This window comes from Rhea americana, unplaced genomic scaffold (genome assembly GCF_003343005.1).
Source record: "Rhea americana isolate MKP2758 unplaced genomic scaffold, rheAme1 scaffold_1, whole genome shotgun sequence".
Lineage (NCBI taxonomy): Eukaryota > Metazoa > Chordata > Aves > Rheiformes > Rheidae > Rhea > Rhea americana.
This window is the reverse complement of record NW_028185038.1, coordinates 6,942,576-6,956,252: the sequence shown is the minus strand read 5'-3', so window position 1 is coordinate 6,956,252 and position 13,677 is coordinate 6,942,576. Positions and strand designations below refer to the sequence as shown.

Genomic DNA, 13,677 nt, shown 5'->3' with positions numbered 1-13,677 from the left:
AACTACTCAATATATGGTGTTAGAGCCTGCAGCTCCTATTCCAGAATGATTAATTCAATTAAAGTTCAAGTTAAAATTAATTTAAAATGGTTACAGTGGTTAAAATGGAATACTTGCTAGACTAAGCACTGCAGGATACATCAGCTTGCCTTTGCAACTGAAATATCATGTATATATTATGATTCTCCAGTATATTATTCCTTCAGTGAAATCCTAAAAACATTTTAAAATTGTATTACCTTGCTTGTGACAAGTCTAGATCTCGAGTCATCAGCATACGTAAGCCTTCTTCGTTAAAGAAAAGGTTGTTTCCTCCAGAAAGGATACCACACTTCCTTGATGGCTTTCCCCCACTCACAAGCAGGAATCTGTCTGACTCTAGCTGACCTGAATACACAGTAAATACATATTTATGATTCATTCTGAAGCATTCCTATTGCATGAGTATTATTTTTAGAGGAAGAGAGTTAAATTAAACATTATATGCTGAATGAAGTGAATGAAGCATCCTTCTCTACAGAGAAACTTTGGGTGCCATGTGCTAGTATGTATGCAAAGCATGGACAAAATTCAAATGAACAGTAGCACTGCAAAGGGAGGATTTTGACTCATGGGTACTGCTTTACATGTTCTTCTTGCCACGCTTGTTGGCAGAGGAAATCTCGATGTGCTTTTCAAGGTGCAGGTAGGCATGCACTGGGGTTTGCCTGGGCACAACGAGGGGCTTTGAGCTCCCTCCTGGCACCACTTGCTTGGGGTCCCCACCTGCAGCACCTGCTCAACAGAGGCCCTCACCGTTGACACAAGGTCCGTTCTGCAGACATATTGGCGATATTAAGACTACTTAGACGTCCTTTGCAGTGGGACACTCCACAACSTGGAGCCCTTTTTCATTTGTCTCACTTGTGTGCATTCTGTCTGCGCTAAAGTCAAAAACCCAAGCAGCATTCACTCCAGTAATAATACATCATTTTATGAGAATTAAATCGACATACCTTTAACTGGAAACTCTGTATGCTATCATTTTCTATTAAAATTATTTTCTACATGTAGATTTTCAGTGAAGATTTTGTACTTTAGCGTTAACAATTTGGCAAAGAGTCAGATATTCCAAACTGACAATTCACAGCCACAAACCACGCTGGAGAATTATGTCTACCCAGCTTGATTCATATGAATACTCCCATAGCATAAATTAAATTCAGAAACATGAAGAAGGTGAGGAAGATTCACTCTTTGATCCCTTTAGCTCTACGTTCCACACTGATAGACAGAAATCAGAGTGAAAAGAAAAGAGATACCTTCAAAATCATCCTTAAGAAAGTCAGAATTCTTTGTGCTTATTTTGCAGGTTGGCCCAGAATATCCAGGGTCACAGATGCACTTTGTCCCATTGATACAACTGCCATGGCCATTGCACATCTCCTCGCACTGGGGACCGATGTACACGTTGTCAATGGCCCAGGTCACTGGCTGGGATCCAGCAGGATAAAACCCTTGGTACCATCTGAACCTTGCCAACCTGAAAAAGGTGTAAAGTGTGTGTAATTTAAGTCTTAGTTTTGTATTTTTGAATTTGTGCAAAATATGTATATGCATATGCTTTTCTATCTATATATATGTGTATATAGATACACACACACACACACACACACACACACACACACACACAGTGTTCTTTTAGTTAGAACTGGCACGATCTAGTTTGATTCTAGAAATTAACTGCTATACCCAATTCCTTCAATACTTAATGTATCTTTATGCTGATACTCAGCCCAAGTACTGATGGAAACAAGACCAACACTATTTATCAGTTATAATAAAAAACTGAATGATGGACTTGAACATGGGAACTGAAATCTAACCACTCTTCTCTCCATCAGTTGTGGGGAGGAGGCATGGCCGTGGTCAGATGCTTTCCTTCTGCTTTGGTCAGCAGTCTCTAGGTCGGACTGTATCGCTTTCACCTTCTGCTGGTGAGTGAAATCCAACTTCATACTGTCACACTGTCCCCTGGGAGACACCTGTGGAATTGGGGTGGTAAAACCCTCACCCTAAATTACATGAAAAGAAAACCTGATCTGCCACGTCACTAAGCATTGGTGCAGATGCTTTCGTGGAACTTAATCTTAAAAAAGACTGATATGTCATGTTGTTAATTTAAACTGTATTCTTCCTTTGGTGCTGGCCTGACATCTTTAATTTGCCTTCCAGGTACTATTGCATCAGGGGTGCATATGAAGAGGAACAGGCTGTGGAAGAAGGGAAAACACACCAAGCAGGAGAAAAACTATTGAGAGAATAATTTTATTATGAAATGAGAAAACATTTTAAAAGAGAAAGAAAACTAGAAAAGTGAGAAGGAGAAAGTATTTCATGTTTAATATGTCATGTTAGAGACATCTAAATGAAGCATATGAAACAATAGCACAGGTTGTTGCCAAATTTTTCTGTCTTTATTGGGATCCTGGGGGAGAAAATGCCATTTTACCCCCTTGGCCCAAGATATTCATGACACCAAATGCTCCATGAAAGCTGCTCTTTACTGCTTTGGGTTTAGCTAGCTATTAGCAATTCATTTTTGGCTTGGCCTAATGGGAAAGAAATAGAGGAAAGGCAGACAAATGGGAGAGACCTACTCAGGAATAGAGTATTAAATCAAAATACTTGGAAGGTTGAAATGAGGTAGGAGACTGTATAGCAAAAATTGTCATTTGGAAGGATGTATGGGTACTTGAGGAAAGGGTAAAGGGTCAAATAATTCTTTTGGGGTAAAGCTGAAGGACAGATGAGTTGTTGCAAGATATGGTTAACTCTTCCATGCTTGAAATGTTAACTGTCATAAAACAGAATATTTGAGTTTAAAATTTAAAAAATTTCTTAAATTATTAAACATCCAGGCTTTCCAAACTTGATTTTCTTCTCTCATTTAGGTCTTTTCATACTTTCAGAACCACAAATTCGGTTACTTGTTTAGTGGAGGGGCCACTACACACACTAGACTCATAAACAGAGCCTCTGGTTGCAAACCCCATTTTCATTCATACATGCAATCCTTAATGATGTGATCTTTTACATAAATTGAGTTGATACTGAAAGATAGAATTTTCCATGAAAAAGTAAATGGTACTCCTTATTACTTTGAAAAGTTAAGTATTATTATGCCTGCTAGCATGTACTATTTTTCTATGCTATATCTGCTATTATCCCACCTGGCTTGTACCACAAACTTTAAGTGTTTTGATTAATAGACTGCAGCAGTTAATTTCACAAAATCACAGAACTGTGCAGCTACAAGAGACCTTGAGAGTTTAGATAAGTCCATTTTCTTACACTAAAGTAGAAGCAAGTTAAGACTCCCTCACATTTTACTGCATCTTCTAATGAATCTCAAATTTCATGCAAGAATACCCTTGATAAAGTCAAATGACTACTACACTTATTGCATAGAGGGCATTCAAAGAACTTAAGAGAGTCACTTTTCCATTATTTTACTATGCAATCCACTTTCACAAAAATGTCAGCATCAGATACAGATAAATGGTGAATTACCTGTGTTTATCCTAGAGAAGCAAGATTGTCACTTAAAAACTGTGTTTCAAAGCATAGRCTGATAAGTAATTGGGATCAAACCCCACTTTCATTAGGAATACAGCAGTATATGATTAAGTAAGACATGTTTTGGGGAATCACCTGAACATGAGCTGCTGCTCAGGACAAGAAATACAGAAAGATGGGCCATCTGGTTTGTCCCAGCATGGCAGTTCCTACAGGCTGCTCTTGCGCTGGCAGAACATTTTGGATGGGAACCAGAAAACAAACAAGCAAGCAAGCAACGAAGCATAAACAGGAGCAGGACACTTACCCACACAGATGCAGTTTTCCAAAGTGAATGACCTCCCTCCTCCAGCCTTGGGTAGTGCCTGCGTAGTAAGTGCTACTTGGGTGATGTTCAGTGGAGCATAAGGAGCTGAGGTGGCTGCTGCTACTGTAGCACAACGGGAGAAGTTGGTGCCAGGTTGCCCCCAGATCTCGTGAGAACTCCAGTTTTATTGGGTCGGCGGAGGAGCTATCGGTGGTGCATCCAATATTGATCTGAGGTCCAAGAGATAAAATGGAGATGACATACAGACAGATTGTGACATCTAATCACTACTAATCTCAGTCAGCCTCCCTCATCTGGTGCAGAGTTTATTTGGCCTAGGAAAATGATGATTTGGGAACTCATTCAACAGCTGGAATGATGAACTCAGGACGTGCAAAAGGGAGAGACCTCTTCTGTATTGCCCTACCTGCCCATGGTATGCGTCCATGTCCATATTGCAATCTGGCTGGTAATAAAATAAATGGAACATGAAATCCACAAACACTTCCACTCAGAGAAAAGCATGAACTTTATTAGACAAAATCCCAAGGGAGGAGAGCTGCTAATATGGCTGAAGTAATTGCATCAGCTTTGGTAGTCCTCTGGCAGTGATTGAACTAATTATAGCACCAGAAGAATGTACATTTTAAAATCCAGAAATATTAAAACCAAATGTGCAAACATAAACCTTTTGTTAAATTGTTCAGCTGCACTATGGTCCTCTTTTTTGTAACACTTCCAAAAAAAGCTTATGACACAGGAATTACCCTTCACGGTATACACTGTATCACTTCAATATGCTCTTCAGCTTTCATACTCACTACCCTTTTTTGCTCATGTATTGCAGCAAAGCCTTAGGAGACAGATTTGAAAAGAGTAGCATGGCTGGATTTGATTTAGATTCTAGGTCACACCAAAAACATAGCTTGGTAGTGTCAAACTTCTCAAGGTGTTCTTACAAGTTCTTAATATAAAGAACAGTAGGAAATGTAGGAATCCTACATGATCCTACTGGTTCCAATTGATCCTGAAAAAGATTTAGTATCCTGAAGCTAGTACTCTGAAAAAATGAAAGTTTTGTACAGAACCTGGTACCTCTTAAGAAATCATTTTTGTGCCCCTAGTTTGCTTTCCTTTCAATGATTTTAAGATATTCTTTAGTTTCAAACTGCTTATATAAAAGAAGAAGAATTAGTTCTGTTACAGGATGAGTTTGGCATATAAAATACGATCATACAGTAAATAAAAACTTGCACAGGGAATGCAAAGTATACACTAAAGCTATGAAATTTTGTATCTTACTTCTCTTTTTAGTGAAAATAAGTGTCTTTCTAACATATTGTTCTGTAATGAAAATCTAAATTTTCCCAAATCCAGTAGTATACAGAACTGTGCACGAATGCTGCAAATGTATCCTACATCAACTTCCTTCATCACTCTTCACCGCACAGAAGAGTCATCAACCTACATTTGACTAGGAGGATTGTCTACTCATCTGGAAGCTTAGAGAGATGCTTGACCCAGTATAGCTTTTTACTCTAGAGACACAGAGAGAAACTCTACTGCATTATGCATAACATCTTCATTTATACTAATGCTCTCAAAAACGTGAGCTGAAGTAATTTAACTTCCTTCAAACAATGTTCTTACCACATGGAAGTATGGAAGTATGCATGTAGGTTTTATGAGGTTAAGGCTCTGAAGACTTATGAATATCTTAAAGCGACCTCAAACATTTTTGTTTTACAGGCTGTAATCTATATTTTAAAACAGAAAATGGTTTGCATTCAATAATTTATGAATTAGCTGCATGACAAACTGAAGTGTGCATGAGTACACAGCTAAACCTAATTTTCTTGGAAAATCCTAAATATCATTTCAGTAATTGTTTATAAACTAGTATCTTTTGCTGTTTAACACTACAGCATGCTACAGTTGTGATTAAAAGCAGACTGGCAATTGCAGCATGGCAATTTACATGAAAGATTCTTCTACAATATCTTAATGCCAATGTAATTACCTCTCTAAACTAATACACAGTAGGCTGAAATGGTTTTTCCCATCTGCAGTTACCCTAGGCTTCCTTGATGAATATTTGGGGAGGGGGGCTTCTCCAATGCATGATTTAGATTTAGGATAAACCAGAATCACAGTTTAGTTTAGACTATGTGTTGCCTTTGGGGACGCCAGCTTCCACTGAGAAGCAAAAAATATATACTCTTTATTGATGAGCTTCAAATAACTGCCTAAGATAGAGTGAATTCAGGCTGAAACAGGCAAAGAACAGCTTCCACTAGAGCCTCTATGAAAGGATAGGCAGCAGCAAAAGGAAAGCTCTCTGAGATAAGCACTACCACCACTGCAGTTAAACCAGCATGTAGGAAAGATTAATTTCTGATGTCGTAGTTGATACGTATGTTTCTGGGTCAGCTCATGGAAGTGTTGCAACACCTCTTCAGAGCAAGTTGTAATGTGGAGTCTAGACCTTCGTTATATTTTGGTGCTCATCATCTTATCTGCCAGCAGGGACCCTCCAACCTGTAGGACATGGGCTCTAAGGCTATCAGTGCAAGTATGAGTGCATGGAAAAAGTGGTAATTTAGAAAGAAAATAGACTTTGAGACAGAAGTTTCCCCTATCTATGTGATAAAACCCTCACCCACAAGAAGGAAAGTAATATCAAACAATTTCAGGGGAAATTTGGCAGACTTCTCTGCCTGACAGTTGTAACAGCTGGGCAAATACACCCAAGAACAGAACCCAAGGGAACAAAACTCTGTAAGCAAAAGGAAAGGTAACTTTGTGAGGGCAAGCACCTCAAACTGGATTATGGTGTTCTCATTTACACTCAGGTCCCGTGTTGTAATGGAATGTTCTCCAACTTCATTTGAAACAAATACCATAGCAGAATCTTCCTCCCTGTAAAAAAAAGTAAAGGTATTTTAGACTCAATTTTTTTCATAGTCACTTTTTTCTATCTATTGCTGAGAGATGCTTACGGTGCTCCCTTAGACGAATACGGGCAGTAAAGCCCAATGTTTCCACCAGGATAGAAAAACCAATTATCCTCTTTGGGACCAAAGTCAAACGTATCCAAAAGGATCATGGGATTCTTTAGGTTATTTCCATCAATTATGAAGTCATCAATAATCCAGATTTCTTCTTTTTTGCCTAGAAAGAAAAGGGCAACATTCCTATTACAGACTAGAATAATCCTGGAAAGCAGAACAGGAGCCAGTACATGGGGATGACACCGAGCAAGAAGGGCTAATGGGGTGGCCTCGCAGGTGATATTGGAATCGTTCCACGAAAAGTGTTCCCGTGCTGCTCCAAGACTGTGCAGCCTGACCCTACAAAATTAACACTCATTCCTCCAAAATCTACAAAAGCCACAGCAGCTGAAGGGTGACAAACCTCTGTTGAGCAAGTCTCTCTCATTTAAATCGCGTTTACTTTGCAAACTCTAGTATCAATGTCTTCTTTAATTTAGAGTCATCTAAATGAGCTGCTGCTGTAATGTCCAAGTGGCCTAAATGGATTATTTCATTCTGTACCCTTTCCCTGGCACTCAGCAATCTGTGTGTGCTAGCTGGAAGCTCTCTGAGAAGGGAAGGGAGCGACCTCCTCTTAAATGGATTATGGAATTCAAATGCGTCGCGTAATGGCACAAGAACACTTTCAAATGGGAGAGGAAGGATTATCTTGCCAGATCTTTTGTGTAACATTTTTCTCACCTGCACAAAAGCCTTCACATTGATTAGAGAAGGCAAAAGATTTCTCTTAGATGAATTTCCTAGTTAAGGATAATGTGTACAAGGAAAGTTTAGTTAAATGTTTTAGGTAAGACTCATCAGAAGAATGAACTGGGAGAGGATTCTTAGGTCTGGATTTGAATTCACACTTATTATTACAGGAGAGCTCAGCATTTGCCTGAATTGGAGTAAGGGTTATCATATGACTATGTCTAAATTATCACTGGCATCTTTAGTGCTTTTAAAGTCAGCTCCTGCTGAGGATCATGCACAGAGTGAGAAGAGAAGAGATTTCTTCAGCTGGTAGCTGTTTTGTAATCAGGAGAAATAAGCTACATTCCTCTAGTGGATTTATCCATTCCTTTACAATTTAAACAAAAGGTTAACTGTTCAGTGCATTCTTTCTAATTGGGGTTGTAATGCCTAGCTAATTCTGGGCAAGAAAGGCTCAATTCCTGTTTCCACTTGGAACATTTTTATATAATTGGAGCATCGTAATGGAGCCAGAGTATAAATGACAAACAGGTCTGTTAAAAATAATGAGAAGAACTTGAGTAAAGTTAATCTTATGAGTGTTGCTTGGTCTCCCCATTCCTCCAGGGCCAATGAAGCTGCTAGTCCTCTGCACCTAGTCTAGGGGTAGGTTAAGCTACTTTTATTATATAACACATTGTAGTATTATAAGACATTTAAATATTATTTCATGATAATTTTAACTGAAGGATTTGAAATATGAGAAACAAGATTTAAGAGTCTTAATTCTTGTTGAGTCCAGCCCCTCATAAACACACCGCTATGCATGCGTGTGCCTGGAGACTCAGGGGGGTCGCTTCCTTACCGTTGTTGTAAGGTTGCCAGAGCCTGAAACGTGTCGCGTTGGCTTGGGCTGTGTGCGGCAGTGGAACATTAATAAAGAGAACATCCGTAGTCTGTGTGAAGTAAAACTCATCTATTAGGTGCCAAGTGATGCCACCACTGATGGAATATTGCAGCAGAATGGAGTGAGACCTCTCCGGGGTACCTAGAGCAGAGGGGATATGCATTTATGTTCATTATAATCTGTTTTTAGAAAGCATTATCTCTAAATGTTCCTTCAAGTGTAAATATAATTAGATTACTCAGACATCTATTACCAAACACGGCCTTGTTCTCATAACAACTTAAGCTGTTACATGTGTATTATGCATCTTGAGCTTTTCCTTGCATGTCTGCCTGAGAAATGCTAATGAATTAGGCAGTAAATTTACATTGCTGTTGATTATATGTTTGGTCACAGTTAGTTTATTTAGATGAGAAGCTACCTAAGTGTTATAATTTTTTAGATCAGCACAAATCAGCTCCTTGCACCATAGACATCTTCCAGTAATTCAATATTTATTTGTTTGTTGTTCCCAGGTACCAGATACTATCATCATCATCTGTAGCATCCACAGATAAAAACATAGTCCTTATCTTCACAAATTTATAGTCTATGGTTCTGACTACACTGATGAGAACATAGTCATGCCCAGAAATCACAGAATTAGCAGAAAGCTCAGATCTTTATTATTAAGTTTTAAGAAAAAAGAGCAGCAAAGTTTGGCTCTAAAAATCGGTGGCAGAACAGAGAGCAAAATCTACGCTTTCTGACTACCGGTTCCTCCTCCTTTTATTAACGKCTTTAAAAAGTCAGCAGAGGCTGTTCGCAGCCCTCGCTCGCCGCYGGCGCCCCTTCGCTGGGATCCCCCGGACGAACCCACGCTCCTGCCGCCTCGCAGCGCCAAGCGGGGACCAGCTCGGCGCCAGGGCAGCAGCCGGCAGCTCAGCCCCCGCCGCCGGGGCCGGCTGCTCAAGCGCCGCCTCGCCGGGCGGTGCGGGCCGAGAGCTTCTCCCCGTCCCGCTCTCGGACCGCGGGGCTTGCTCGAGGCAGGGCGCAGAGCCCGCGCGCTCCCGCCCGAGCTCGCCCGCCGCGCCGGGAGCTACGAGCTCCCTTCAGCTTGTGCGTGGCGATTAGCAGCAATCAACACGCCGCTTACGGCTGAGATACGTGCCAAACGGTATTAATTTGCGCTCAACATTAGCGAGCTTGTTGGGTCAAGGTCCCTGGATTCGGGCCGAGGACTCGCAAGCAATGCAGACTTAATCCGAAAAGATTTTGCCTGCAGTTTCACTGCTTTACTTCCTGTGAGTCAAGTATCAACATCCAGCCTTGAGCCGTTGCCTATTTCTGCTTTTTGGAACAATATTTTTGCTGGTAACAGTTTTAATATTGTAGCAATGATCATATTTAAAAATATTTTCAAGGGCTAGTTTTGCAAAAGAAGCCTTCACAGAAGATTTTACTTTTAAACATGGATTATTGCACATGTTATTGTCTTAGGACATGTCATATTTTTGGTTATTAATGYTTTCTCTCTTTTCCACAAAAATTTTGAACAATAGTAATAAATAGACAAATGTATGTGATTAAATGTCCATTAAATGGAATCAAACTGAATTCTCAAAGACCTACATTTTTAACTGCTCAGACAGATTTGTCTAAGATTTTTATTTAGGAASAAAGATGGTTCAAAACTGTTTTCATCTTGTCCTTTGGCAAAGGAACAAGTAAGTTAGGGCCTAGTCCTGCAGAAGCTAAGAACATCTTTCATTTTCCATCAGATTTGCATGCAAACATGCCATTCCCATAGGGGTTTTGCATGCTGAGCATTCAGCCTTGAAGCCATAGTTTTATGAGAAACTCAAGGAAAAAGGTCTCAAACTACATGGAAGTGATTGAAGCATTTTACCAAGTTAGTGGTTCCCCACTGTGTAACTCCTCACAGATGAAAGTATTTGACAAGCCCAGAGAAGGCAGATGCTTGGAACCGGATAGGAGTGAATTGGTTGCTCRAGCATATTCATACTAGAGAAACTGCCTCGGGCTGGTTACACCAACTTGTAAATTTGGCTTGTAAATGTCACCTAGTTTTCATACACAATTAATTAGAATTGCATAGTTTTTACTCATGTATACAGTACCTGCTAGAAAGTCAAACGGGAACAATATTTAATCCACTGGGCTGACATTTGCAAATTGCTTACCAGTCCCTTAAGCAATTTATCATTGGCACCATCTCATGAGCTTAAAAAATTGATAAATGCATGTCCCAACATACTGCAAAATCTCCAAAAATCTTGAGCTATCCTGTTTCTTTTGTGCTCAAAGAAAGGACTAGTTTTGTTGTTTTAGAAACCACTTTTTTTCTTAGAAGCTGCATATATGGTTGATGACCTAGTCTGGTAGCAAGTTCTGTATACTAAACTGGCAATTGTGCACTAAAGTTGAAAATGTAAATCCATACTTTTCTCTGTGATGYTACCAAGTACAGCTAGAGACGTGATATGACATCAACAGCGATCTTACCTTTGGCTATAAACTTAAACGAAAACTGGATGTACATGGTATTAGTGCAGTCTAGATCTCTCGAGACAAGCATTCTCAGTCCTTCCTGAAAACACAGAATATACAGTGCAAATCTCAGTTTCCCTTACTTGAGACATTCTGCAGCCTGCTATTGCCTGGACATTGTCTGTTAGCGACTGCTGGTCGCAGTCACCTCTTGGTCCCACATTTTTCCCAGACAGAAAATGGAGATAGTGAAACTTCTTGCAAAATGAGATGTAGTAACAGCAAATGCTCAATATAGGTGTGAGATAACTGCCACAGGCCAGCTGCATGACCATGTTCAGACAGTTGTACACCCATGCAGTTCATGCTGGGATGTGATCTGTAATCACAGCGGCTGACTTAGGAGGACATCAAGTCCAAGCCAGGACACCCATTTTTTCTGCAGAACATATAGTAACTAAGTGCCCTCATTTTGAGGCAAGAAGCCTCCTCTCCAGGCGCCCTTTTCTGTATATGTTTTGTACAAATATCCTCTCCTCGGGCAACCTCTTGACTTAGCATCAGAGCAGTATAGAAAAGGAGCAGGCACAAAACCTCACAGTCAGTCTCAAGGCCCTGTCCACTTAAACAGAAGAGCTCGATGTTTTGTGGATCCTGGGGCCAGACCTGGTCCCAGTTCTGCAGAGGGCTGGCAGRCGCCGCCTCACAGAGCTTCCCTCTTTCTCCGAACCCTTTCCCTGGGAGAACAACCTACAGGAACAACCAATCCATGCTGAAGACAACTCACATCCTCAGCTGTAATTTAAATTACCTAAGAGGATGCTCTGGAGCTGAAGTTTCACAAAGAAATATTTATATAGAAATAATTTCTATACTCAAAGTTACAATTACACTTTGTTTCAGAGGCAATGGATTCAGTATCAAATGAAAAACACTCATATGAGAACACAAAATTTGTGTGCTTACAGGAATAAAAGCTTTTCTTGGGGACAGGTATTTTCCTGTTTTGTAGAAGAAGTGAAAGGTTTGGAAAATATGGTCTTTTCTGGCCCTTTTAAACCTTTAATTTTTTAAAAAAATGTATAAAGAGCTAGAAAACTTTAAAAAGATAAAATTAAGTAAAACACATTCTAACTACATAAACATTAATTAAATAGACTACAGTGCTGTCTAATCTGTATCATTCAAAATATTCAAAAGCCAATCAGGGGATTTCAAGACACAAATGCCATTGATTGTAATGTGTACCATATTTCCAAATCAGTCACTTGGCCTCAAAAATCTCAAGCACAGAGTTTCATTCATTTCTTTTGATGGTTAAGGAGGAATTTATTAAACTTGACATCACAAATGAAATTAATAGCCAAAAATGAGACAAAAAACATTTGTTCATAAAAAAAAATGTGACGAACATGGTGCATATTTGGGGCAGGAAAACATAAGATGCCAAATTTTAGCCTAAAGCCTTTGAAATAAATGTATGAGGAAAACAATGAAAAATATAAAGTATATTTTTAACCCTGCTGGTTTTCATTCACTTTTTCAATATAAGTAGTTTCTGACCCCTTTAAAGATGAGAGCTGTTCCAGACTTGATGGTATCACCGTTCAGGTTTCCCCTCTCGGCGCCGTAGACCTCAGGCCAAAGGTCTGGATGCAAGTTGCCATTGAAGTCATCCTTCAGGACAGAAGGGAGAGGAACGACAGGGACGCAGTACGGACCGCCAAAACCTCTGTCACACCTAGCAACAAATTGGGAGGAAAAGGTATTATCCACCTGCCCTAAATAAAAAACAACATCCTTTCTATTAGGAATGTAGAGCAGGTTCCTACTTACACACAGTGACCTGCATCACAGCTGCCGTGGCCTGAGCACATCCAGGGGCATCCAGTAGCCAGGACAACATTATCAATAGCCCAAGAATCAACGCCGGGAGCATAGTTGTATTGAATCCATCTGAACCGAGTTCTGGGAGAGCTAGAAAAGCAGAATGAATGTGTTTCAAGCTTCAAAATGTCTGCTCAACACAGCGCTTAATAAACAACTTCCACAGGCTTCAGGAGAATGACAGTGTATTAACCAGCCTGATTCCTAAGCATGAGTCAGGTATGAAGAGGTGCTAGAATCACATGAAAATCATATTCCAGTTGAAATTGGAATGACTCCTCAAATTAGTTTWCAGACAAAGTTCAGCAGACTCTAAAGGAGATGCCTTGAATGAAAACCGAGAATGTCACCATTACTGYGACACTTACAGGTCAGCAAAGTGATTGAGCAAAAAGTTAGCTACATTAGCATTCAATAGCTCTACACATTGCTAGCAGGGTTAAAACAATATAGTTACTTTACTAAAGTAAGAAGCAATAGAAGTTCATTTGTGTTCAGTGTCATGTAAAGAAGAAACAAYGTTAATATATGTTAATATATACATATAACAACATATTCATGAATATGTATGTACAAATATGCACGTGCATRCACAGTGCTGTAATTTCTGACTGCCTTGCTATGCTCAGATGGGGAAAGCATTTTGGAAAAAAAAAATCTATCAAAATGCTATTGATTAGAGCATCTTAGATTTCTTTCAGACAAGATATGTGCTGTGAAGCTGACCCTGGACCAACACAYCCAGAACTACCCACTGATTTCAACAGGACCAGGATGTCATTATTCTTGGGAAGAAGACTCTT

General features: G+C 39.7%; 1 protein-coding gene across 1 annotated transcript in view; it reads right to left on the bottom strand.

The window, feature by feature from the left end:
- RELN (reelin) overlaps positions 1-13,677 on the bottom strand; it is a gene marked incomplete at its 5' end in the record, with an annotated part of 298,722 nt that overhangs the window by 44,133 nt on the left and 240,912 nt on the right. The window contains 9 exons of the mRNA XM_085298374.1: positions 240-387; positions 1,302-1,522; positions 3,866-4,095; positions 6,682-6,784; positions 6,865-7,036; positions 8,456-8,638; positions 11,003-11,087; positions 12,551-12,728; positions 12,824-12,964. Of these exons, the coding sequence (XP_085154500.1) occupies positions 240-387; positions 1,302-1,522; positions 3,866-4,095; positions 6,682-6,784; positions 6,865-7,036; positions 8,456-8,638; positions 11,003-11,087; positions 12,551-12,728; positions 12,824-12,964 (1,461 nt within the window). The remainder of the gene's footprint in view (positions 1-239; positions 388-1,301; positions 1,523-3,865; positions 4,096-6,681; positions 6,785-6,864; positions 7,037-8,455; positions 8,639-11,002; positions 11,088-12,550; positions 12,729-12,823; positions 12,965-13,677) is intronic.